The 27558-nt window shown below is 39.8% G+C and overlaps 1 protein-coding gene across 10 annotated transcripts in view; it reads left to right on the top strand.

The window, feature by feature from the left end:
- The window catches only part of PDLIM5 (PDZ and LIM domain 5), a 215943-nt gene that overhangs the window by 170063 nt on the left and 18322 nt on the right, over positions 1-27558 (top strand). For all 10 annotated transcript variants that reach the window (XM_021101756.1, XM_021101753.1, XM_021101752.1 and 7 more), the window contains one exon: positions 21741-21915. In XM_021101756.1, coding sequence (XP_020957415.1) covers positions 21741-21915 — 175 coding nt within the window. The remainder of the gene's footprint in view (positions 1-21740; positions 21916-27558) is intronic.

The raw sequence follows: 27558 nt of genomic DNA, 5'->3' as shown, positions 1-27558 counted from the left end.
CTTCTGAAATGTCTATACTTCACAAGAGCGATTCTCTTGGAAAAAAATGCTGATGGTTCAGCCCCCCACATTTTTCATTATTTCCGTTTACTTAAAGCTTATCCGTGACAATGGAGAATTGCTGTAATTATTTTGTCTGTTATTAGAATACAGAAAGTAACTTTCATTAAAAAAATTTGCTATAGTAATTAATTAGAGGGAAACAGAATGTTTTCTAACAGAGCGAGGAGAAGACTAAATTTCTGAGGTCGAAACTTAAGGGAGGGTACAATGTACATGTACTGTGAAGGGCAGAAAGTAAATGTACTGCTTCTGGAAACTCAGAAACTATGGTCAAAAATCCCACTCTCCTATTAGAGTAAAAAGAAAAAATTCCAATACACAGGAGAATACACTACCTCAAAATTACCACAAGAGGGCGAAAGAGTCCTTTTCTCTCAGTCTAATTTAATAAAGCTGGCAAATAACTAATCATGATTCACATGGTTAGTGTATAAAATATTAATCTTTTTACAGAAAGTATAACTGAATTTAATTTGAGAAAACCTATAACAGCATAGAAAATTATACATTATATAACATTATAAAGCACTAATTAGGATTAAAAGAAAATATGTTTTGCCATTGTGCTGTCTTAGTTGAATTATGTCAAGATGCTTAGTTCAAATCAGAAAATATTTGCAGAACTCCTGCTATTTATCTTGCTCTGCAAGAATTGGGTGTTTGAACAAGAATCTTGGGCTATAAACTGGCACTTAATGAGTCTAGGTTATGTAAAAGTTATTTAATGCTGTTTTGTAAAAGTTGTAAAATAAATACAAAATTCCCAGCCACTCAGATCCTTTTATTCTACTCTACCTAATATTATACCATGTTTCCACAAAAAAAAAAAAAAAATAGTCCAAAACAAAACAGCACCTCAGAATCTACTCTTAGTCTTTGATAAATATTTCAAGGGCTTCCTAATGCAAATGAAAAAGCCCTTTTGATTTAGAAGGTGATAGCTGTCACATGATGGGTTCTTACATCCTTGACAACTCATCCGTGAAAACGACAGTGCCAATCAGAGGATGCAGAACCTAGAAAGGCAAGTCGCTGCACTAGTGTGGACTCCAATAAAGCATGAAGCAGGTGGCATTGCTTCTCTCACAGTGAGAACTTTGGGCATCTTTCTCTTGATAATTCATAGCTGTGCTCTAGTGTGGGTAAAAAGGAAGGAAAAAGAGATTTTTTTGATACCTCCCCATCACCAACAAGTGCCTGTTACCAATGATGACATTTTAAAATAATTCCTATAGTTGGGTGGAAAGAGAGGGATCAGAATCACTAAAATGCAGTCTGTGGCCGGCTTAGTTGATCATGAAACAGTTTAATGGTTCATAGCCAGTATTTTCATTAAACAAATTAAAATAGAAAAGAGGAGAATATTTTACCGTGTAAAGCATTTTAGCATATTAAGGGTAGCAATCATGTTAGGAAAATGTGGTTTTAGTTTCTATAAATGTCAGTATATATGCATATACACATACAAACATATTTTGGATCAGCAGGTACAGTGTATTTTTTATTGTTTTTATAGTTAAGAAAAAGTTTGAAAATCTCTTGTTTAAGTATTTTAGTCACACTTTTGCCTGTTGGATGATGACTAATTTAGTTTTGAAATGATAACTGAAAAAAAAAAAAAAAAAAGACTGCATCAAAAGGGCTACTTGAAATTTTAAGCCCTCCTAGTGTATACTGAACCTGTTGTGGGTTTCTCCTACCTGCATTGAACTTCTGATCATTTCGCTGGTGTTATCTAGCCTGTGTTACCCAGAAGTCTTTCAGGAACACGGTGATGCCATACCAGTTGATTAATGGAACTAGGTGTGTATGGAACAGCATAAATGTTTAGACTGGATCCTTTTCCTTTTTCTTAGCCATGTGGTTTTAACATATACCCTTACACACACGCAAGCTTGCCAGTGACTGACAAAGAGCTAGCTATTTTAGGATGCAAAGTGTTCAAAAGTTCATAGTCTGCATGAAAGTATCAAATACAAAAGAAATGAGAACTCTTGCCTGAGTTTTATGTCAGCTCGCAGTACAGCTTCCTGCCTGACTCATGTCTTTGGTAGGACTTCCAAGATTCAGATGTAGGAAGCCCTTTGGCAATGTTGACTTGATCTAGAAAAAAGATAAAAGAGGAGATTCTTCTTGTGATTTTTCAAAATTGAGGATTTGTACTTTTTGGCACATAAATATATATATGTGTGTGTGTGTGTGTGTATATATATATATTTTTTTTTTTTTTTTTCTCTTTTTAGGGCCACCCTGTGGCATATGGAGGTTTCCAGGCTAGGGGTCAAATGGAGCTGTAGCTGTACACCACAGCCACAGCAACACAAGATCCAAACTGCATCTGCAACCTACACCACAGCTCATGGCAACACCGGATCCCTAAGCCACTGAGCGGGGCCAGAGATCAAATCCTTGTCCTCATGGATACTAGTCAGATTTGTTTCCACTGAGCCATGACGGGAACTCCCTACACTTATATTTTAATTCACTATATTTGTATGTCTAACCAGTTTTTTAATGATCAAAACCTTCATTTTGTGTATAACAAATGGTTAGATATTTTTAAAACCCTTGTAAATTTAATTGTGTAAGTTTAGAAATATGTTCCTGTGTTTATATAGGTAACCTAATTTGCTATATAATATTTTTCCTAGATTCTGTTTAGGTTATTGATACCAGATTAGGTAAGTTTAGTTCATTTGATGAATATATATATTAAATATATATATATATTAAATATTAAATATATATATATTAAATATTAGTTTACCAAACATAACCAAATGTTTTTCACAAATTCAGTCTTAAAATCATGAAGAGCCATTAATTTGAAAGCACAGCAGTTTTCTAACTTTAGTGTAATTATATACAAAATGAGAATGACCAATTCATTAAAATGTAAGTTTTGCTACATCAGTCCTATTGTTCATGGAATCCCCCAGTTTGCCACCTGGAGGTGGCTTGAAGAATAGGAAGCCCAGTCCCACTGGGGTAAGACTTTTAGAAGGCCAGATATGTTCCCAGGAGGAGAATTCTTTTTTTTTCTTTAACTTTTTTTTTGGTCTTTTTGGGGCTGCATGTGGCATATAGAGGTTCCCAGGCCAGGGGTTGAATTGGAGCTGTAGCTGCCGGCCTATGCTGCAGCCACAGCAATGCTAGATCCTTAACCCTCTGAGCGAGGCCAGGTATTGAACCTGCGTCGTCATGGATGCTAGTCGGGTTCGTTTACCCTGAGCCATGATGGAAACTCTCCGAGGTGGAGAATTCTGAGCCTTCAATTTCCTTGTTAGAATGAGGGGCTAAGAAGTCCCCTAGCCTTCTTGGAAAGCTCAAATGATGTAACATATATTGAAGTGCTTGGTACATAGAGGGGACTCAAGAAAGGTTAAATTTTTGGCCCTTTATTCCCTTCAATGATAACATGAGTAACACTGTTACCATCCAATAGAACGGTTCTCCTGTGATTCCCTGCTGGAAAGTATCTTAGGTGCTCTGCTGCCCACACATGGCATGTGTGGCTTCTTCACCGGCCTTGCAGTCCCCCCACAGCCCGTGCTGGCCTCTTCTCCAGACTCATTCTGTAATATCGTTCCTCAGGGTACCCCCCCCCCCAACCTGATCCAGTCGCCCTCAAGTTCAGCAGTTCACACCATTCCCCAGGCGCACACCTCTGTGCTTTGCAAGGGGCTCCTTTTGTTTGAAATGCCTTTCCCACCCCTCTGCCCTGCCGAATTACTCTGCACTCCTGAAGACCAGATGTCATCTCTTTTGTGACCTTTCTGAACCCTCTGAATAGTTGCCTGTTCTTTCTCTACGTTCCTCCAAAATTTCGATGACAGCTTTGTTATCACCTTCATCACGTTCATTCTGATTCTTGACATGTGTGTATTTTATCACTGTTTTTAGCTCCCCTTAAGGACAGGGACCAAGTCTTATTAATCTTTGTTTTATGGCACTTAACCAATAGCTGGCACCATTTACAGGCTCTCAGTATATGTCCGTGGTGGGTGGCTGGATTAGTTTCTTTCATTTTGGACATCCTCATCTTCCTTATCTGAGACTCAATTCCTACAACATGTAGTTATAGTCCACAACTATACATACGGGCATAGGAGTTCCCGACGTGGCTCAGTGGTTAATGACTCTGACTAGGAACCATGAGGTTGTGGGTTCGATCCCTGGCCTTGCTTCAGTGGGTTAAGGATCTCGGGTTGCCGTGAACTGTGGTGTAGGTCGCAGATGTAGCTCGGATCCTGCGTTGCTGTTCCATGCGTTCAGGACAATATTGTGGCCAGAAAGAAAGTCGGACAGGTTCACGGGGGTGGGGGTGGGGGCGGGGGGCTGGGGGCTGGTCAGAAAGGGCTTTGAAAGTAAAAAGAGTGTGGATCGAGGCAGAATGGAAACCGTGACAAGGTTTGGAAGCTGGAAAGGGACACAATCAGCTCTGAGTTGCCACGAGCTCATTATAGTGTTAATGAGTTTACAGGATTATTGTGACCTCAGTGTGGAGATTAAGACCTGAGTCCTGGAGACTGCTGCCCGTTGGTAGGCAATCCAGTGGAGGGGTGATGATGCTGAACATTACCCTGGGTTTCGGCAGGGGGAACCCAGAGCATTCCACCAGCAAGAGAATGCAAAGCACTTACATTCCAGCCTAACCTGGGAGCAAGTTGTAACCAGTGCTCCTTCGGGAGCTTTATTCCTTATGCAGTATTCACGCGTCCCCCAGGTAGAACCCTGCTAGAGGATTGTAGTTGGAGAAACTGTACTTTGTTCTAAGTGTGGTTAGACTGTGGCACCCAAATATATATAATTTTAAGACATGAGGGTATACTGAGGGGAAAGTTGGAGCTTACTTTTATAACATAGCAAATCTATTTTTGCAGCATTGTCTCAGGCGATTGCATTGATGTCCCCAGACCAGCATTTTCTAAAGGTTAAGTCTTTTTCCAGTCTTTATGGTTGCACATATCGTCTGGTGGCTTTGGCACGATCCTCACTGCCTTGCTTGCCTTTGCAGGAAGCACTTTTACTACTCTTATCATGGAACTAAACATGAGCAGGTGGAAAAAGAGTTTCTTCCAAGACAAGAGAAGACAAATTCTGTAGAGCCCCATTGGTCAAAAATTGAAATATTTATGTTCTTATTAGTTTTATAGTTCAGAAAGCTTTTAGTCCATAAATGGGCTTTTAGGTTTGTTTGTTTGTTTGTTTTTCATTAAGTATAGGGTCTTTTGTCTTCTTTCCCACTTTCAAACTATGTTCATATTGAGAGCATTCGTAATGATGCTTAATGTATTAACATTATGACGTGCTTTTAGTAAATAACATAGAATTTCTTCCTCGGAAAATCATCGTGCTATACAGCACGAGCTAAGGCTCTAGTCACCACTTTCTAGAGAGAGCAGTGTGACACTTTCACAGGCCATTGAAAACACAAGGCTTTGTTATGTTTTGCTTCCCAGTCATTAGCGTTAGTCTGGCTGTGCTGAAATTTTTTCCTTTTTCTCTGTTTTCATTAGCACTTCTTATAGCATTTTAGAACAATGCCCCCTTCGTGCTTTAATGACACACAACTCTGTCTTTATTCTTCTGTTCCCTAGTGTTGGCAAGAAATTATTGGATTTTTTTTTCTTTTTACTTTATTGTTAAATGCGTCCCATGGAGGCAGACATTCTACAGAGGATAATAAAGGTATTTAGCTGCTGTTACAGTGACATACTCGATACACTAGGAGTATTTTATTTACCACTAGACATTCCTAACCTCTGAGAACTCCATATTGAGCAAGCATTTACCTCTATTCCACTTAGGGCATCTGCTCTTTAAATGTATCAGGTCAGGTTTCTCCTGCTCTCGGAAAGCAGAGGTTCCTATGCAACCCTTTATGTGTCAAAATCATGTAATGCAAGGCAGTGATTACCTTTTTTCACAAAAGTGAAAATTGAATTTCTTTCAATTTAGCACAAATGAGGACTTAGAAGTTCTTCCCTAAAATGGAAGTGCCATAAAACAAACTTCCTAAAAGTGGGGCGTACCTGTCAGATGTCTATAGGCTTTGTGTTAGTGGATTACTTTTTTGTTTATGAAGCAATTTTAATATATGTAGCAAAGCCAGGGGCTCATCATTGACAACGAGATTTATAAAAATTGGTAATTGTTTTGTTTTTGTGTGTGTGGTTTATTTTTTATGTTTTAATTTTTTTGTTATACTCAATTTACAATGTTCTGTCCATTTCTGCTGTACAGCAAAAGTGACTCAGCCATCCGTAGGTGTACATTCTTTTTTTTCTGTTTTAAAATAGGAATTGTGTTTTGAAGAAGCACAGTGCAAGTAGCTATAAATAGAAAAGTTGGGATCATTTGAAGATCTTTTAGTGACACAGTAAATTTCAGTCAAATAAGAAAGGGGAAAAAATCAACTGTACTTGAATAAAAATAATTATGCACATTTATAAAAGAAAAGGATGCAAACTTACTTTCAAAATGAAGATTTAGGTAACCTAAGTCTCTGTTTTGTCCTGTCTCGAGGAGTGCTCAGCATCCCCGTTTGGGTGTTTGGAACTTAAGAATCTAATCTGTAGCCATGAAGGGAACACATGTCCTCTTTAGCAGTAAAATGGTGGGTCTCGACTAGTGGTAATAATTCTGTTTTTATAATACTCTCTCGGTTTTTAAAAGTATTTTATTATTCCAGAATGTACAATAAGAGAATGTCATTTAAATTTTAAATGGGCGTCATTTTCCCAATGAGGTAAGAGCCTGAGAAATATCATAAGAATGATTCAGAGTCCCATAGTCATATGAAGCCAGTTGTTTTGACGAAATAATGCAGTTTCCTGTATCACAAGGTAACATCAGTGGATACACTTAGGGAGAACTAAAAGGATTCTTGCCTTGCATGGGGCGGGTAAACTAGGGAACTAGCAACTACTAAGGTCTGTTTCAAGTAAAATTTTCGTTGCATCTGAACTACATTTTAAAAATTTAGCCAAGATTCTAGTTAACATGACCCTTTATCATACCCTGCCTCTGGTGTATTCGTCATTGTAGCAATTAAAAAAAAAAGCTTCTTTATTCACTATGGACAGAGCTTTGGGGAGATCCAATGTATTCCTTGTTGTTTTTCAAGGAAGACTTGGATATATTTGTGAGATCTGATTAGATCAAAGACTGAATGATGTGCATCTCAGTTATAAGTGGATATAAATTCTATATTTTATTTGAAGTCCAAAGGAGATAGGGGTGAGAAAGGAAATTACTGTTTCTACAACCATCCCAAATTTCATTGTAGGCTTTACGCTGCAATAATAAATCGAGATAACTAGATTTGCTTAGCAAAGATGGATGGATTTATTGGTTCCATTTTTAAATTTTGATATGAATAAGTAAACTGCTACCAGTTGCGTATGTTTCATCTCTTCTAATAATGTTTTATTGCCATCTGCTCCCCTGCATTTTGACATCATTAAACTAAACAGTCCACTTGCTGTAAAGTCTTGACTGGAGCTGTCCATTGTCAAAACCATGGTGTGAAACATGTAAATAAACTCTATATCCTTATGAAGTAAATATATTTTTGTTTAGAATTATGACTCATATAGGAAAAAATTAAAGTAGTCGCCATTAACTGCCCTCTTTTGTTTCTTTTAAATGTCTTTTTGTTGGAATTTATTCCCACACTGGAAGCTTCCCATTGCTGATGCAAGTGCACTGTTGTGAAAACATTTTTTTCTCCCCATTTTCCTCTCATCCCGAGATTAAACTATTACATCTTTTACGAGAAAAGATGCCCGGATTTATTCATATGTGTTTTTCGTAAAGAATTATTACTTCTCATTAATTAATGCATATGGTTGAAACCAGAGGGTGGCAAACTATGGCCCTGGCAACATCTGGCCCACCATCTGTCTTTGTAAATAAAGTTTTATTGGAGCACAGACATGCTCCTTCATTTGCATGTTGTCTGTGGCTCCTTTTGAGCACCAGTGGCAGAGTTGAGTAGTTGCAACAGAAACCATATGGCCCACAAAACCTAAAATATTTCCTCTCTAGCCATTTATAGTAAAGAGAAAAAAAAAAAAAAAAAGTATCAACCCTGGGTTTGAACCACAGGAATGAGAAAAACTATGCTTAATAATTCTGCACGGTTGATGAAAACTTTATTGTGGGTACTAATCCTAAGGCATTCTATTCCCTATTTGCTTGTGAACACTACCTATAAAAAGATAAATTCTTTGGGGGCAGGTATCTGATTCTTGGGTATATCTTTCATACCAGAGGAGTTCCTAGGTCTAAAATATTGAATGTGCTCACCAGGCAGTCCTTGAATGAGTGGATACTTTATTATTTTTAACCACGTTAAAGGTCTGGTATCAGTGTATAGTCATAATTATGAAGCATTTCTCACACATTCAGGGAACCATCACGAACACTTTACTTATACGACCTTATTTAACTCTCTCGGACTTTGAGGTAGTTGTTATTTTTGCCATTTAACAGATGAAGAAACTAAGACCCAAAATGTAAGAATCTGGGGCATAGGTCACCGCTGCAGCTTGGATTCAATCCCTGGCCCAGGAACTTCCATATGTCATAGGTGCAGCTGAAAAAAGAAACAGACAGACAAACAAAAATTCTGATAAAATAAAAGATGTGAAATTCAGATGTAACTTTGGATGGTGATAATAAATTTTTCTTTATTTTGGAGCTCTAATGACTTTAATGGAGAATGGTGTCTTAGAGAATGAGTAGTCGTGGTAGAAAGGTGAGGAGTATTCCAGGTTTGAAATTTTGCAATCACTTCTATTGATCAGTAGAGACATGTCTGATATTGTTTGACATGGGGGAATCGTGTTAAATTTTATTCCCCTTTCCGCTTCAGTTGTTTTGCCTGCATTAAAAGAGCTCTCTTTATATGAGCACCCAAATCTGAGATACCCTTCTTCTTTATTTCTGAGACTAGGTTGCTTTCTCACTTATATAAATAGATGAAAGCGGGTGGGAAAATGGGTTTCATGTTACTTTGGAAATAAGACATGCGAACACTCTAGATATAATGTGAGTATAAATAATTTTACTATGTGTTCTTATGGTTTTCTCATTCAAATATGAGCAGAATTCTACAAAGTTAATATTTTAACTAAATTCTTAGCTTATCGAGTCTGTATGAGTTTACCAGTGATCCGCCTCAGTATTCCTGTAGTCATGAATCACACTTCAGATTTGCATTTGTTTTTTTTTTAATATTTTATCTGATTTCTTCTTGGTTTCTGTTCCTTTATTTCCCACCATCCATATTTCTCCCTCTCTCCTTCTCTCTCTCCCTTTCCCCCTTATCATCAAGCACATTGAGCACCCATAATTAGAGCATGGACGTGTCTTCCCGTTGTAAAATTAGAAATTGGAACAGTGCTGTTGAGAGTATTTAGAAAACTCTATAAGTGATGAGTAATTTGTTGATTTTTAATTGAATGGTGACCCCCCCAAAAAAAGGATATTTTAAGCTCTCCTTATCTTCAAGGTACAGATTGGATTTCTTTTACTTGTAACTCTGACCACAGGGAAGTTTTCTAAAGTCAGTTAGTAGGGAGAAAAAGGCAGGTCTCTGTATCCCGAATTTTGGTGATGTTTGGTGCAGCAAATTCAAAAAGAAGAGAAAACCTCATCCAAGTCCCCACTCTCACTTTCATTAAGACACTGGAGATCCCGTTTAATCTAGGTTCTTAAGAGTTGAAAGGCTGGTTGCTCATGGAAGAAACTAGCCTCCTGAAGTTGTGGACATATTTGATGCTTAGCCTTAGGCACACCTGTTGCCGTTCTTTAGGGCATACATACCAGCATTCTCCACTGCTTAGGGAGATGGCAGTCGTTTAATCTGTCCAATGTTGCTTTTAATCATTGAATTAAAAAAGTTTGATTCCACTTAATAAAATTTACACAAACTTCTCTAGAATGTACTTTCCTCTGATCCTTGATCTTGGCCCAGCGAAAACCTTTTCCATTTCTACTGGATATGATTTCATGCCTGGATTACGAAGAGGAGAGACTGTTGTTTATGCTTTCAACATGAGCTTGACAGACGAAACACACAGATTCTGTGCTTCTCGTGGCCACCATCTGTTTGGGACGGTTGGGGACCAGGCCGAGGAGAAATCCCTTGCTGCCCACTCTACTGTGCGACTGTGTTGCCAGCGCTGCTATCCAGTTTAGTATGTGTAAAATTTCTCCCATACTTTGGTGAACATATTCTCCGAGATGCTGAATTCCACTCCTTCATCTCCCAACAGTGCCAGAGGGTCACTTTGATGTAGCACAGTTATTTATATGAGGACAGCATTAGCCTCAGTGTTTATAACAGGACTCCCCCCTTGAAGTGGAGCCAGTTGTTTTTCATACCATAAAACCTCACATATGACTTCCCTTTGTCGTGTCCAGGCTGTAAACATTTGTCTTTTTTCTTTTGAGGGAGAATATTTGTATTCTTGATATCAGTCTTATTTCTGACTTGAGGAGATGAACTAGTATAGGATTTCTCAAACATATTTTATAGCTATCCATAGATTTACTGCTGTTACCTTATCTTTTTTTTTTTTTTTCTTTTTAGAGCCACACTTGTGGCATATAGCAATTCCCAGGAGAGGGGTCACATCAGAGCTACAGCTGCTGGACTATGCCACAGCCACAGCAACACGGGATCGGAATCACACAACCTATACCACGGCTCACGGCAACGCCAGATCCCCAACCCACTGAGCAAGGCCGGGGGTTGAACCCTTGTCCTGAGGGATACTAGTTGGATTTGCTTCCACCGCACCACACCGGGAACTCCTGTCTGTTGCTTTATCTTGATTCAAATGTCGTCGTTAGAATATTTACTTCAGGATAGTTTGTACAACAACATGAATTCAGCATTCTCATGCTTCGTGCCTCTTTATCTTTAGCAAAAGTGCTAGATCTGTATTTCCCTTTCTGAAACAGTTTATATAAATTCTCTTAAATATTTCTCCAAACTTGAAAAACCATGTTCAATGGCCGGAAAGTATGGGCCACCAGCTTGAGGGAAAGAAAGATCTCTGTAGGAAACTAATCTTTTACGGGATGCATGAAGGGCTTAGGAGTGATAATGCAAGATGTCAAGCAGACCAGGGCAAATAAAGAAATAATACTTTCATGCATTTTCCCTAAATTTATCCTAGCAGGCATACTAAGGAAATTAAAATAGCAGAACTTCATCATCTCACTTATCACTTCCTCTTCTTCTAAACTGGTCTAGAGGTTAGTACTTCTGGGTTTGGCTCCCATTTGAGAAGATCTGCCTTCATATTTTCATGGATCAAGGTGACTGGCAGAGAGCTTGGCGCCCAGTAAGTGCGTAATAAATATTTGATGAATGTACGCTTAGGGACATAGGCTTTGGAGTCAGACAGAAATGAATTTGGATCCCATATTCTGCTTCTTTGGTTGGCATGATGCTCTCTCCTGATTTTTCCCGTATCTCTGTCTCTGTTCCCTAAGTATTTCTGTTGTTTGTCGTATACCTCAGGAGCTCTTCTATTCATCTATTTGATGCTGCTGTTTCCCTGAACAGGCTCATTAATTCTCACAGCCTCAACTCTCATCAATATGCTGATGACTCTTGAATCAGTTCTTCTAGCTCCAGTCTTTTTCCTGAGTTTGTATCATCAACTGACTATCTATTAGATGACCTACAAGCACCTCCAACCCCTGCCCCCCAAAAAAGCCTTGAGCTCTGTGAGGGCAAGAATAATATGTTTTATCCTCCACTGTGTACCTGTGTATTACATAAGGCCTGCCACACTGTAGGCTCTCAGTATACACTTGACCAAATGAATGTCTATAGTTAAACTATCTCTCTTTCCATCAGTCTAGCACTAGTCCCACTATAACATAATTGATTGAATACTGGCCTATAACCTGTAAACTCCTTGAGGACAGGAATCATGTCTATCTTGTTTGTAGCAGTAAAGCCTAGTGCATTATTTGGTACATAGCAGTTCAAAAAACATTTATTTTATTGCTGTACATGTCTTTAGGCAAATCACTGATACTTTCTGAGCTTTGTATTCCTGATCCACCAAATAATAATACGAGTGTATTGTTGTTGTGAAGATGAAATAATTCAGTTTAGTCTGTATAAAATTTTTCTTGAACTTTTTACCATAAATTAGTTCAGATACATATACAAACATGTAACTAGAGACTTGGTTTCTTCTACATGTTTATTGCAAGGAGTGGGGAGATGGGAGAGATTGTAGATGAAAAGATTTAAGAGACATACATTAAATTAATATATAGACCTTCCTTATTTGGATCCTGACTATTACTGTGGGGGGGGGGGTGTTGAGCAGAATTATGCTCCCCCAAAGATATCCATGTCCTAATATCCAGAACCTGTGGCTATGTTATATTACACCTCAGAGGGGAATTAGGGATGCAGATGAAATTGTGATTATCAGCCCACCTTAAAATAGAGATGTTACCCTGGTGGGCCCTTTATAATTACAATGGCCTTTAAAGTGGAAAAGGGATTAGAGTGCTGAAGTGTGAGAAGGACTCAACCTGCTGGCTTTGAGATGGTGAAAGAGGGCCATGGATCATGGAATTTGGGCAGCTCTAGAAGCTGGAAAAGGCAAGGAAGTGGATTTTCCCTAGAGTTTTCAGGAAGAAACACAACTCTGTCAGTACCTTGACCTTGGCCTGGTAATATCCATGAAAGAGAACTGTAAGATAATATACTTGTGCAGTTTTAAAGCCATTAAATTGTTAGTAATTTGTTACAGCAGCAAGAGAAACCTAATACAGAAGATAATCAGAAATAAATTGGTAAGATTGGTTATTTGATGAGGTTAAGGAAATTTTTGTTTTATTTTAGGGCGATAATGGTAGTATGGGTAGATTTTTTAAAAGAGTACTCTTTTAGAAATGATACCAAGATATGGATTAAATAATAGATCTTGAATTTGTTTCAAAATAGTTCAGAGATGGCAGGGGAATGAGTGGGATATAGTTGAAATATGATTGGATATCAGGTGATAAATTGTTAAAGCTTGATCTTTTTCCTCTTTATTAAATTTTACTGGTTTCTAAAATAATGACTTACTTCCTAAGCATTTGCTAGAGATGATCAATTTTTAAAAAAAAAATTCCAGAATCATTTTGAGTTCATGTAAACTTATTTGAAGTATTTCAATCTTTTGTAGTTATTATTTTTCCTCTCAGACTGTCTCATCTGCTCCTTCAAGTCCATTTGATACAACTGGAGTTCTTTCTTTGTTAGTGTCCTCACTTTTTTTTTTTTTTGTCTTTTTGCCATTTCTTGGGCCGCTTCCGCGGCATATGGAGGTTCCCAGGCTAGGGGTCGAATCGGAGCTGTAGCCGCCGGCCTACGCCAGAGCCACAGCAACGCGGGATCCGAGCCACGTCTGCAACCTACACCACAGCTCACAGCAATGCCAGATCGTTAACCCACTGAGCAAGGGCAGGGATCGAACCCGCAACCTCATGGTTCCCAGTCAGATTCGTTAACCACTGGGCCATGACGGGAACTCCCATCCTCACTTTCTAATGTGACAAGATATTCTACACTTTCTATGTTCCCTTGTCATCCCAGTCCTAGAAATTTTCAGTTTCTCTAAGGAATCTGGTTCCTTTCCGTGGAAAGACAGTAATTTTGGTGCTGGAGTCATTCATTCTCTAAAGAAAAATTTGTTAAGCAGTGTGCTAGGGACTGTTCTTGGTGCTAGAGATACAGCAATGAACAAAATAGACTGTCTCTGGCCTCAAGGTGTGGAGTGATAAATAATGAAAAGCAATAATAATATAAAATACGGTAGTGGGAATGACAAATGAGTTACGGAGTGTAGAGAATGCTGGTCTGGAGGGAGAGGGTTGCTGTTTTATATAGGATGATCAGAGAAAGCCACACTGATACAATGGGCTCTAAGCAGAAAGCAGGAAGGAAGTGAGAGAGCAAGCAATGCAAACAGCTGGGGAAAAGATTTCCAGGCAGAGGGAGTCGAAGGTACAAACGCCCTGAATCAGAAGTATACTGGCCATTTAGAGAAATAGTAAGGAAGACAGGTGTGCCCCGTAGCTGGTGAGCAAAGGGAAGGTGGCACATCAGGGCACAGAGGTTGGATTCTATAGGACCTTTGGTTTTAGCTCTGAGTTAGAAGGGAACTAGCTCTTGGAGGATTTTAAGCAGAGGAATTGCATGATCTAATTTGGTTTCCCTGGCCTCTGTCTCGTTGGGAACAAGATCTTTGGTCAGTTGCCGCAATCAGCCAAATGAGATAGTAATGGCTTAAACTGGGACATGTGATGGACGTGGTGAGAAGTCATCAGATGACGTATTTCTCATATCCTCATGGGTGGTTCATCTCCCAGCACCAACTTGCTCTCCTGCTGAATGACATGTCCAGCAATTCAGAAACGCTGCTTCTAGTAAGAGCAACGTACCTTGGAAAACCCTAACAGCATGTGTGAGTTTGGGAATGTCATCTCCCAGCCCCAGTTGATTTATGTTAAGTTTCCAAGGAAGGTTTGACACAATGTAGTGTTTTTTTCACCTAATGCATGTCAGTAATGTGATATTTTACTGGTGGTTGAATATTTGACTTGAACTAGAAGGGTTAACTGATAAGTTCCTTTTTTTTTTTGCTTTTTTTATGGCTGCACCCACGGCATATGGAGAGTCCCAGGCTAGGGGCCCAGTCGGAGCTAGAGTTGCTGGCCTATTCCAGAGCCACAGCAATGCAGGACCTACACCACAGCTCACAGCAACGCCAGATCCTTAACTCACTGAGCGAGGTCAGGGATTGAACTCGCAACCTCATGGTTCCTAGTCATTTCTGCTGCACCACGACGGGAACTCCATTAACTGATACATTTTATGCCTATTCAAGTACAGCCTGGCCAGGTGTTTAATATATACATTAAAATGCTCACTACTCTTTTTTTAAGAATATTGATTTAGAGGTAACAGCTTTTTGAACAGATAGAAACCAGAAATATCATATAGTAATATTATACTTATCACATAACATATATATCATAAAATATCATATTCTTTATTCTTAATACAATTGGAAAACATCTGTTTTTCAGAGAATTCACACTTTGTACTACCTGGAGTTCCTTTTTTTTTTTTTTTTTTTTTTTTTTTTTTTTGGCTTTGGTCTTTTTAGGGCCACAACAGTGGCATATGGAAGTTCCCAGGCTAGGAGTCGGGTCAGAGCTACAGCTGCCATCCACAGCCACAGCAGCTCTGGATCTGAGCTGTGTCCGCAACCTACACCACAGCTCATCTCAATGCTGGATCCCTAACCCACCGAGTGAGGCCAGGGATGGAACCCACAACCTCATGGATACTGGTCGTGTTTGTTAATGCTGAGCTCTGGCAGGCACTCCTCTGTGGAGTTCTAAGATGGTCTTGATCTGTGTTTTCTCTCTGGAAAACTTTATCTGTCTAAACAGGTGCCTTTTATTGAGCTCAGCTACACATGAAGCGCATACTAAATAGATAATTTCTAATTCCTTGTATATTACATAGTCCTCTATAACATAATATTATACGAATCCCCAGTAGTATACTTATGTGGCCCATTACTGAGAAGTGACGTGGATAAACTTGAAAATCACTGGGTTAGGGTGTTCGAAAGGAAAATTAAACCTCAGGATACGATTGCTTAAAACTGTGTTAACTAATTGGCTAATGAATGCAAGCATGAATCATCTGCTTGAGGAAAAATGCAACTAAGGTCTGTCTAGAGAAAAGACTTCTCACTTTATCTTTCCAAGTAATATATCACAGAGTTTTCCCCACTAACAGGAGGTTCCATGTTCTACTAAATTAATGAATCTTATGTGGTTCAATTTTTGAAAATTCTTTATCTCCAATTTGTAGTCTGTAGTCCAAAAGAGATGACTTCATTTCTTTGTAGTAAATTAAATTTCATGGTTAGTAAGCCAGGGGTCTAGTTGATTTTTTTTTAATATTTCTCCTTAGAATTCTCAGATATAGCACTATGATAAATATTTTTAAAAGCTAGCAACTCAACATATTGTGGGTTTGTTATATTGCACTCAATTTGACAACTTTACATTACATTTTTATATACTGAAAAAGTAGTCTACTATGCTGCTAAGTTTTCCCAGTGATTCATGTTTACCTATTTAATGATCATCTATATAATCTTAAGTTTGACTATCACGGTGCTGAAAACAAAAGCATAGAATAAGTATGAATGTATGTCATTCCAGACGTTTAGAAGACTCACAGATAACTCATTCTAAAGTTAATAAATGTTAACTCACTAACACTGTGAGTTTGGAGAGTAGCTACTGGCTTTAAATTTCGAGATGAGGTTTATGGTACTGAAATATATTTGATACAAAAGAAAAAAAATTCACTTTTAAACATGGTCCCATTGGGATAGAGATCAGCTACAAAAGAAGCCAGATTTAGTGGAAGCTGTTCAAGATTAAGGTTAAAAAGGAAAACTTGAGTTAAGAACTAACCTCCCCTAATGTTCTCATTGTGACACTTCCCTGACTCACTCATTATTCAGTCTGAACAAGTCACTTAAATTTGTGTGACTTAGAGTCCTGGATTATGAAACAGGGCTAATTCACTGCTCCCGTGTACTACTTCGATTAGAACTTAGAAGAAAAATCTGGTTTTGCTACAGCGAAGTAGATGGAGATCTTTAAGCTGCTATCTCTAAAGAGATGTATATTTTCTTGCTACATAAAAATGATCTTTAGGTCAAGTTCCATAAAATTTATGGTATTCTGGTCTCTACTCACCATGGAAGACTGTTTTGGTCTGTATGGTAGAACACTTCTCTAAAGAATTATAAAGGAAGGCTGGGCTCCTTTTTTGGTGCAAAAACCTCACCTTCTTTCACCTCCCTCTCCCCAAGAGGCCAAGTGAGCAGAGGCTGGTGGGGGAGGGGGGCGGTTGGCACTTGATGGCTCAAAAGTTGCCCACTCTTGTGCTGGGGGAGTGAGAACCTCAATCTGAAGAAATGAAACATCACTTTATTCATATGAGAAATAACTGTTCCTTGGAAGTGTTCAGGCCTTGATAATTAATAAGGGTTGTGTAGCTTTGTGTGTGGGCCCATGTACTAGCAACACAGCAGCAAAACGAAGGTATAAGAATTTCTGTCTTATCCAAAGTGGTTAAAATGGGGCCGTAACAGCAAGCAAAGCATTTTTCCCAAGGAAGGAACAGCAGTGAGCTTAGAGTCACTTCATGTATGTTTAAACCACAGTCCCATGTTTCATGTCTAAGAGTGGCTTCTCAGGTTATAGAAGTTCGTTCCCCACGAACCTTCTCCTTGAGACATGGGCCAGATGGAGTATGTCCCATTTTTCAGTGACTGACGGAGAATTACTCCACTCTTTTATTTCTAAAAATGTCTCAATGACTCAGTACTTTAGGGCTTATGCATAGATAATGTGATAAAATCAAGTCATATGGTAGATGAAAGGGTTTGACTCGCTTTGAGGTCTGATTTTCAGATTTTTCAGTTGGTAACTTTCCCATCATGTGAAATCCTGGAGCTAATCCGCATTTTAAAACTCTCTCTCCCAGTCGTGTTCTTTGCGAAGGCAAACCGAAAGTCATGTGGAACCTTCCCCTTTTTCGTTTACCTGATGAAGTCGTAGTTTTTGGCCTTCTCTTTCTAAGGCAGCTTTCTGGTAACAGGTAGAAAGAAGTTAATGGAAGGAAGTTCGCATCTTACAGAGTTTATCATTGACTTCGGAAGGAAGAGATGTTACAGGATGTTGATGAATAGCAAATACATTACATAGGTGGGAGTGTTAAAGATGCTACGAGGACCAAGAGAACAGTTCTGGCTGGGATGGGCAGGGAAGACTAGGGGAGAAAATGGAATTTCCACGACGCTTGCCAAATGGGAAAACCATGAATAGCAGGGGCGAAAGGAGCAGGTCGTTGGCTGTGGGTCAGAGGATCAGGGCCCAGCATGGCCTGTTCAGAGGACCATGAGTAGACTCTGCGGCCAGACCACCCGGGTTTAGGGTTGCCCTTTATTTGCTGCGTGACCTTGGGCTGGTTTCTTAACCTCTCTTTGCCTCAGAGTAAAAAAGTGGTGCTAATGATGCCTAAATCATAGGGATGTTGTCAGGATTTGAGGACAGTGCCTTCGGATAGTGATGACACAAGTTAAATGTTAAATAAAGAGAATCGAGTTTGATGATAATGGCAAGAATGGCAAGGCTGGGGTGAACATAAGAAGCAAGGTTGTAAAGAAGATTGGCATGAGCTCAAGGAGGGACGGGACTCAGGAACACATGAAATTTGCAAAGAGGAATTATGGAGGCTTTAAAAGCAAGAAAATGTGATCAGAGTGATGTATTTGGAAAAATAATTCAGCAGAATAGGTTGAAAAAAGAGACTGATGACAGAGAGACTAGACCTGTAATTGTTTAGACCTGAGGGATTCAGGACCAGGACTCATGCTAGAGTATGGATTTGGATTAAAAAGAAGAGACAGGAGTTTCCATTGTGGCTCGGTGGGTTACGAACCTGACTAGTATCCATGAGGACACGGGTTTGATCCCTGGCCATGCTTGGTGGGTTCAGGATCAGGTGTTGCCACAGGCTGTGGTGTAGGTCGCAGACATGGCTCGGGTCCTGCGTTGCTATGGCTGTGGTGTAGGCCAGCAGCTTCAGCTCTGATCTGACCCCTTGCTTGGGAACTTCCATGTGCCGCAGGTATGGGGTCCTAAAAAAAGAAGAAGAAGAAGGGGAGTTCCTTTTGTGGCACAGTGGTTAACAAATCCGACTAGGAACCATGACGTTGTGAGTTCAGTCCCTGGCCTTGCTCAGTGGGTTAAGGATCCAGCGTTGCCATGAGCTGTGGTGTAGGTTGCAGACGTGGCTCGGATCCCGCATTGCTGTGGCTCTGGCGGAGGTAGGCAGCTACCAGCTCCAATTCGACCCCTAGCCTGGGAACCTCCATATGCCTCGGGAGCGGCCCTGGAAAAGGCAAAAAGACAAAAAAAAAAAAAAAAAAAAAAAAAAAAAGAAGGAGAAGAAGAAGGAACACACCTTGGAAACATTTCCAGGGCACCAGTTGTAAGGGTCTGGGAACTATCAAGAATGGAGGAGGCGGAGGGCTTGCTTGAGTAAGAGGGAGAATTCAAGGCACAGATTTCTGTTCTGAGGATGAGCTGGTAACGTGTGCAAGAAGGTGAAATCTGGTTGCATGTCTTGAATTTAAAGACGAGCGGGATTCAGCATTGAAACAGAAATGGAAGGAGAGGGTTGTGCCTGCAGGTCAGCGAGGGAACAAGGAAGAGAGCACACAAAGCGAATGGTACCGTGATTTTCTCTCCCATTTCTGTAAGAGAAGGTGTGAATCTAAAAGAGTGAAAACATGTTCTTAGCGCACTTGACTCACTTGACACATGGGTACTCATCGAGCTCCCTGGCCTGTAAAAGTGCAAGTTCACAGCTCACGTGCCAGGCAGAACCTGGATGGGGGATGTGCTAAGTGTTTTTAAGCACTGGGTTTCTGGATCTGTAGCTGCACATCATTGCTAGCAGGCTTTATTCTGACGAGGAAAAATTAGCCTTTCAATTTTATTTTATTTTACCTAATTTTATTTTATTTTATTTTATATTTTATTTTATTTTGTCTTTTTTGTCCTTGCAGAGGTTCCAGGCTAGGGATCTAATCAGAACTGTAGCTGCCAGCCTAGGCCACAGCAATGCCAGATCCAAGCTGTATCTGTAACCTACACCACAGCTCACAGCAATGCCAGATCCTTAACTGACTGAGCGAGGCCAGGGATCGAACCCACAACCTCATGGTTTCTATGCAGATTCGTTTCCACTGCGCCACGACGGGAACTCCTTTTATCTAATTTTAATCACACCTTTAGTATGAACCCTGTCTGTACACACACACACAAACACACACACACACACAGCTCCTTTATATGCTTTTCTTAAGAGTTGTTCCTTTCCAACCTTTAAGTATATGCCTTTTCTCTTCCACCGCATTTTAATTGCCTGTGGTTAAGGAGCAGGGCTTTTGTTGGTTTCAGCCCCTCATAGTTTTTGCAGTTGTTCATGGTGTGTATTGATTCCAGTTTACTCATTCATTCATTCGTTCCAGGCACTGTTTTAGTTGCTAGGGTGCGGAATAAGACATCGTCTCTGCCCTCAAGGAGCTTATGCTCTAGTTGGGGAGAAAAGACACAAATATATGCAGTAGCAACAATAATAAAGGCATCTTCAGAAAATTATGGGAGCCTGGAAGAGGGACATTAATCTGGATTATGCAGGGGGGAGTTTGGGGAGGATTTTTGGAGCAGTTGACGCCAGGACTACATCCTGTTGAGAAATGTTACTGAGTTTGTAGGAAGAAGGGTAGGAAAATGACAGTGAGGACAGCCTGTGAGTGGATGGAGCCCTGAACGGGGGAAATGGGACCACTTGGTCTTCACTGTAGCACAGAGAGAAAGGCAGAAGGTGGTGACAGATGAGGCTGTGGGCCAGGCAGAGAGACCCCTGGAGGGACCTGTATGTAGTGCTTAGAAGCGTGGACTATGCTCTGTGGTCAAAGAAGAGGGATTTCCTTGACATGGTTTATGCAGAGTTGTGATCAGATAAAACTCTGTCCTGGGTAGCAGTGGGAAGGGGAGTTTAAGGAGGACAAGACATTTTTCAGTGCCTAGTCCAAGGTAGGAGATTTTGAGGACATAAACCAGATAGTATTGTAAGAATGGAGATAAGGGGGCAAAATCGAGAACCATTTGTGATTAAAAAAAAAAAAACAAAAAAAAAAAACAAAAAACAGCAGGACCTGTCATAACCATAGACGAGGAAAGGAAGGCCCTAGAATGGTTCTTACGTTGCTACCTTATATGCCTGGGTAACTGATGTCACCTTACTTAGTGCACAAAGAGAGAGAATGTAGTGAGTTCATTTTTGCTCTTATCGTCAACTCATTGCAATCTTCAGTATGCTTATGATATATTCTAAATTAAGTCTTTAATTAATGGTTAGCAGAGGTGCCTGGATGACCAGAAATACATCACCATTAATATTCGATTCACCTGTCAATATTCAACTCAACCATATCTCCTCTTGGAAGCAGAGGTGACTCTGCTTTTCCTCTAACACCCTCTTCATCTCTGCTTTCATCTCTTCCCCCGTGTTGCAATCCTTGAATTCCTCTTCTATTTAATTCTGTAGTCTAAGACCAGTGTTTGGTACATAGCCACTCCATAAGTGTGAGTAAATGAGTGAGGAAGTGAGTAATTTTTTTTTTCCCCTCTTTGGGCCACATCCATGGTATACAGAAATTCCTAGGCTAGGGGTTGAATCAGAGCTGCAGCTGCCAGCCTGCATTGCAGCCACAGCAACACCAGATCTGGGCAGTTTCAGCAACCTACACCACAGCTCACGGCAACACCAGATCCTTCACTCACTGAGCCAGGCTAGGGATTAAACCCACATCCTCGTGGGTACTAGTTGGGTTCATTACTGCTGAGCCACAGTGGGAACTCCAAGTAGATCTGATTTCTTTTCTGAAGTAACCTTATTCTTTGATCGATTTGGGAAAGTTTATAGTTGGCTTATCCTCATTTTGATTCTTCTGTGTTTTACGGCCTAGCACCTTCCACCGGAAGAGTCACCAACAGTGGGACACCCACAGGAGCCAGCGCACCAGCCACCTCAGCCAGAGGGCAGCCCCAGCCCAGTAATGAGGACACTTTAGTGCAAAGGGCTGAGCACATTCCTGCAGGGAAACGAACGCCGATGTGCGCCCACTGCAACCAGGTCATCAGGTGGGTTATTTGATGTTTAAATTTTCTTGCAAGGGTTCCATACCAGTGTTGATTTTTTTTGGGTTATATTCTGAAAGATTAGAAATTTTATTAGTGAAAATATTCCTGCTCTATTTCTTTGTAATAGCAACTATCAAAGTAGATAAATATGAATATGTGTATATATGTTAGAATCTGTTTGACTGAAAAGTAATTCTGGGCTCTGTGAAAATAAAACTAAAAATGCCAATTTAGCAGATAGGAATTCCTATCAGGACTAAGGAAAAATAATAATTAATAAACTATTAAGATGCAAAGGGACCCTGAAGATCACTTATCAGAACTTCATTATGTCACAAATTATAAAGGTGAGGATTTTAATTCAGAAGAAAAATAGCAAATAATGTAAAATAAAGAACTTCAGCCCTGGAGGAAAGAAGATTGGATTTTCAAGTACGAGGCACCGAAAGATGTCATCACCCTCACATCCATTCTTAAATGCTCTGCATTTTAGCTTAGGTCATACCCTGCTTCTTTAAAATAGTCTTTATCCAAATCTATTTTATTGTTTCTTAAATTCCAAGAAGCAAAAAAAAGCTAAGCTCTTGAGTGACTGTACTACATTGGCACTTACAAAATCTCAGCATTTCTGAACCAGTGGCTCTTAAAATGTTGAAGTTTAGGTGGGAATGTTAATGCAGGTGTCCCACTTGGGGACCTTTTGCTGCCTCTGTGAGTTGCCTTGTTGGCAGGAGCAGATGATGGCTTGAAATGACGGCTCAGTCTCTCTCCTCCTCTTTCATGGACCCTGATTTGAAGTAGTTGAAACAGTGATGTCTCAAGTTGAATAAGGTTAAGACTTACTCGCATCCTCCCCTCCTCTCTTACGTAATTATTCCTTAGGATCATGTTTCTAGTTACTACTTAAAAGGGAGCTCAGGGGACTTCCCACTGCGGCACAATGGGATTGGCAGTGTCTTGGGAACACTGCGACCCAGGTTCAGTCCCCTGCCGGTGTGGTGGGTTAAGGATCTGGTGTTGCTGAGAACTCCATATGCCACAGGGCAGCCAGAAAAACAGGGAAAAAAAAAATGGAGCACAGAAAGTCTCAATACCTTTTTTTCACCAAATATAAAGAATTCTTCTCCTTAACTCACTATTAAATAAAAAATGTATCAAGTACGCAACACAGAGTCCCTTATATTTTTTTTTTTTTAAAAATAGCTTTTGTATTGTGACATTTCCACAGCATAGAAAACCAGAAAGCAAAAATAAAAGTCCGGAAGGAATTCCACCTCCCAGGATAACCACTGTTAGTATTTTAGTTCACACTTTGAAAATGCACACCCATAAGGACAGATGTTGTTTTGCAGAAATGGAATCATGGTATGATATTTTGTAAACTGTTATTTTCCACTTAGTTTGTTTTTTCCACACTGAGTACCTGTTTTATAAGAATCAGCCAGCAGCTGTGGGAGGAGGAATAGTGGGTATAGGGAGAAGGAGAAAAATCAATAGAGGTTTCCAGAGTCTAGAACAGTGTCCAACACATGAAAGGCATTTGGTGAATGTTTGATCATCCATGACTCTAGATCCACTTGTCCTTCAGGCCATGGTATCAGTTTGGTTAGAGTGTTTTTTTAAAAAGTACTGCTATAGGGTCTTACAGCAATATTTAAACTATTATAAAATCTAGTGTAGTATGGCTTTGTTCCAATAAATAATATCTTTCATTACTAACTATATTTAGGGTTATATTTTTAGCATAGATTTAATGCTAATAAAAATAAGTTTTGACTTGTAACAGTGTTTCTGTAAGTTATGGTACTTTGGTTACCTAGCCTAGTGTGTGGGGAATACTATACTCTGGATAAAAACACCCTTTATGGAGACAGGCGTCACTGCTGTTTGTGGGCTGCTGTGAGCAAGTAATTACTGGAAGGGTTAACAAAAATGTCAAACCTATCCGCTGCTGATTCCTCTTGTCAGATTACCAGATTCTGTGATATCCTATACTCACCACCGCTAGCAGATCTGAAAACCTTCGTAGGTGGAAAATGGGAAGATCAAAATAGAAACTCCATTCCCCAGCCCTCACTGCCTTGGTTGCAGTGTTGAATGCTAGACCAGGCTGTAATTTTACAGCACAATCTTCTGCCAAGTGAAATAAATACATATTACATTAATAGCATGAATAGCTATCACTTAATGCCCCCTCATCTGTTAAATTTCACACTGCTCTGGATTATCCCGGCACTTGTTATCAGTTAAGCATTAGAGCTTCATTTGCTAGGCAAGTTAATGAGAACAAGGATTAGCTCACGTCAAGATCCTATAACAGTAATTAACATAACACATTCATTTGGTGCTCAAATGCTAAATCGCAGCTTGAATAGATTGTGGTCAGTTCAGAGACCTCGTCAAAGCATAATTCCAGTTCTTGGCCTCAGTGTCAGTATCACTTACCAAAGCAAGGAGGCCTTAGATCAAGTGACGTTCCCTTGGACACCTGTTTTAAAAACAAGCTGCAGTTGCAGGCTTGCTACTTTCAGAATAGAATATTATAACCTGGCAGACTCTGAAAAGCTTGATTCTTGTATCATTTGTATTGTTTTCTACCATGTAGTATATGTTATTTATTTATAATTTATATTGTTTTGCTTTTTATTTATTTTCCAAATGTTTCAAATTTTCAAAAACTTTTTTTTTTTTTTTTTTGCATTTTTTTAGGGCCACACTCCTCAGCATATGGAGGTTCCCAGACTAGGGGTCTAATTGAAGCTACAGCCACCAGCCTATACCAGAGCCACAGCAATGCCAGATCCAAGCCACATCTGTGACATATACCACAGCTCACGGCAACGCCAGATCCTTAACCCACTGAGTGAGGCCGGGGGTCAAACCTGCAACCTCATGGTTCCTAGTCGGATTCGTTTCCATTGCACCACAATGGGAACTCCCTCAAAAACTTTTTTTTAAAGTAAAGGCAAAGTTAAGTTTATTGTTTTTGGAAAATCTCAGAAACCTGAATCACTGAATGTTAAAACTGAACAGATTGTCTCTTACAGAACATGTTTTTAGCTTAAAACTCCATAGATTGTTTTATTTTGACCTAATGTTTAAAATTTTTTGGTGCATTTGCATCTTAGAAGGATTATGGATGTTTTGCCTAAATTGTATTATTTAGGCAATGCTTTGATTAGTTAGTTGGGTTTTACAGATAGAGAGCATTATATTTTTAGGAAATTCTACTGAAGCTCTGATTACATTTGCTATAGAGCACTTCCAATCTGCTTATGATAGAAGTACCATTTCTTTGACTCTCTCTCTCTCCCTTTTTTTTTTTTTTTTTTTTTTTTGGCTTTTTAGGGCCACAATGGCCGCATATGGAGGTTCTCAGGCTAGGGGTTGAATTGGAGCTGTAGCTGCCAGCCTACACTAGAGCCACAGCAACACCAGATCTGAGCCACATCTGCAACCTCTAGCACAACTCATGGCAACACTGGATCCATAACCCACTGAGCGAGGCCAGGGATCAAACCTTTGTCCTTGTGGATACTAGTCAGATTCATTTCTGCTGAGCCGCAACGGGAACTCCTTCTTTGACTCTTACACTCAAGAACAGATTGACTGTTAGAGTGTTAATATAATAGGAAAACAGAAACCAGGCTACTAACATAGCCAAAACCCACATTTGAGTTTCTCTGGTAGAATAGGCTTCTGAAAGCATTAGCTTATTTTTGGACTGCGATATCTAGTGGCCTTAAAAGCTGTGGCCCACTTGCATTACCTGGAGCTAAATGGAGCATTCACATTTAGCTTCTTAGCATTTTGGTGGAAGAAGTAAGGGATTTACAGTGTTTGCATTTCTTCCTAGATATGCAGTGCTTAAAAAAAGAGCCACCGTTCTACTTTCCTACCTTTGCCTGCAGTACAGCCCCAAACAGTCGCATTTGAGCAACCCATTGGTTATTCCAGGGAGAGAGAAAATTTTCACATCATTGACTGCTTTCTTGCGCTCTTATTTTCCAACTTTTCTCAGAAGGAGGGCCATCTGAGTTACCCCAAGGAGAAGCCAGCAGAGTTTTTTGCCCATTTCACCATCCATTCCCATCTCTGAGCGCTCCCGTTATGAATAGGTTTTATTTATTTTCCCTTCTGGTTAAGATTTTACTTGAAAATAAAAGGCTTCTTGGCTTAATGTGTTTATCCCTCAGTGTAAGGAAACAATCAGAGACATTGACCAAGATTTATGAGCAAGGCATAGACCAGGGTTTCAGAAAGAACAAAATGTTCTGCATCCGTATGATTAATATCTGGTGCCGTTAAGGTCTTGTTTTCAGATAATAATTGTTCACTGTGTGCTTAGTATATGCCAAATATTGTGTTAAGAATTTTTTTTTTTTTTTTGTCTTTTCTTTTTGTCTTTTCTAGGGTCACACCAGCGACTTATGGAGGTTCCCAGGCTAGGGGTCTAATCAGAGATGCAGCCGCTGGCCTACGCCAGAGGCATAGCAACGTGGGATCCAAGCCTCATCTGCAACCTACACCACAGCTCATGGCAATACCGGATCCTTAACCCACTGAGCAGGGCCAAGGATCCAACCTGTGTCCTCATGGATGCTAATCAGATTCGTTATGTGTTAAGAATTTTACCTGAAAAATTAAAAAAAGGAATTCTGTCATGGCTCAGTGGTTAACAAACCCAACTAGCATCCATGAGGACATGAGTTCAATCCCTGGCCTCACTCAATGGGTTCAGGATCTGGCGTTGCCATGAGCTGTGGTGTAGATTGCAGAAGTGGCTTTGATCCCAAGTTGCTGTGGCTGTGGTGTAGGCTGGCAGCTGTAACTCCAGTTTGACCCCCTAGCCTGGGAACTTCCATATGCCAAGGGTGCAACTCTAAAAAAAACCAAAAAAAAAAAAAAAAGAATTTTACCTGAATTCTCATAACCTTGTAAGACAGTTATTGTATTTGCCTCAGTTTCATAAGGAGAAAAACTGAGGCACAGAAAAGCTATGTATTTGCTGAAGTTACATGGATAGTAAATGATAAAACCTGAAGGTGAGCCTAGATCTATCTACCTGTAAATTTCATTCATACTTTAATTTCCACTACTTAAGAATATGTCATAGTGTTCTATTAAGATAAAAAGCAACTATTGACCTCTAAAGAAAGTACTATTCTAATGTTGTGTAAAGAAAGTATATACCAAAATATATTAATGTGTAATACATAAATATTGTGAATGTATACACATATAATACGTAAACAATTGTCTTAAGTCAGGGAAGAAAAAAAACAAGGTTTACGCAGACCTGCCACACCTTAGAGAGTGTGGCAATTTCCTCTTCCTCATAAGGTTAGAGTAAGTGAGAAAGAAGGGAGTGAACAGCAGGTGGAACACTTGTAAGTTCTTAGCTTTGTCCCACATACGTGCATTCTTAGACCCACAGAGGGACCCGGGGGTGGGGGTCCACTCTTCCAGTCCTCATCTAATGTAGAACCATCGTCATTCTATAAGCAGTGTCACCAAATATTTTTTGTGCCACCTCCTTTAGATACCAGCGATACAGAAATGAGGGGTGTGCTTCCTTCCCTTAAGGCGGTTTGTGTTGTAGACGAAATTGTGTCCTCTCACGATTCATATATTGAAGTCCTA

The sequence above is a fragment of the Sus scrofa genome, chromosome 8 (genome assembly GCF_000003025.6).
Source record: "Sus scrofa isolate TJ Tabasco breed Duroc chromosome 8, Sscrofa11.1, whole genome shotgun sequence".
Lineage (NCBI taxonomy): Eukaryota > Metazoa > Chordata > Mammalia > Artiodactyla > Suidae > Sus > Sus scrofa.
Note: the sequence above shows the minus strand (reverse complement) of the source record. Positions and strands in the feature narration are given on the sequence as shown.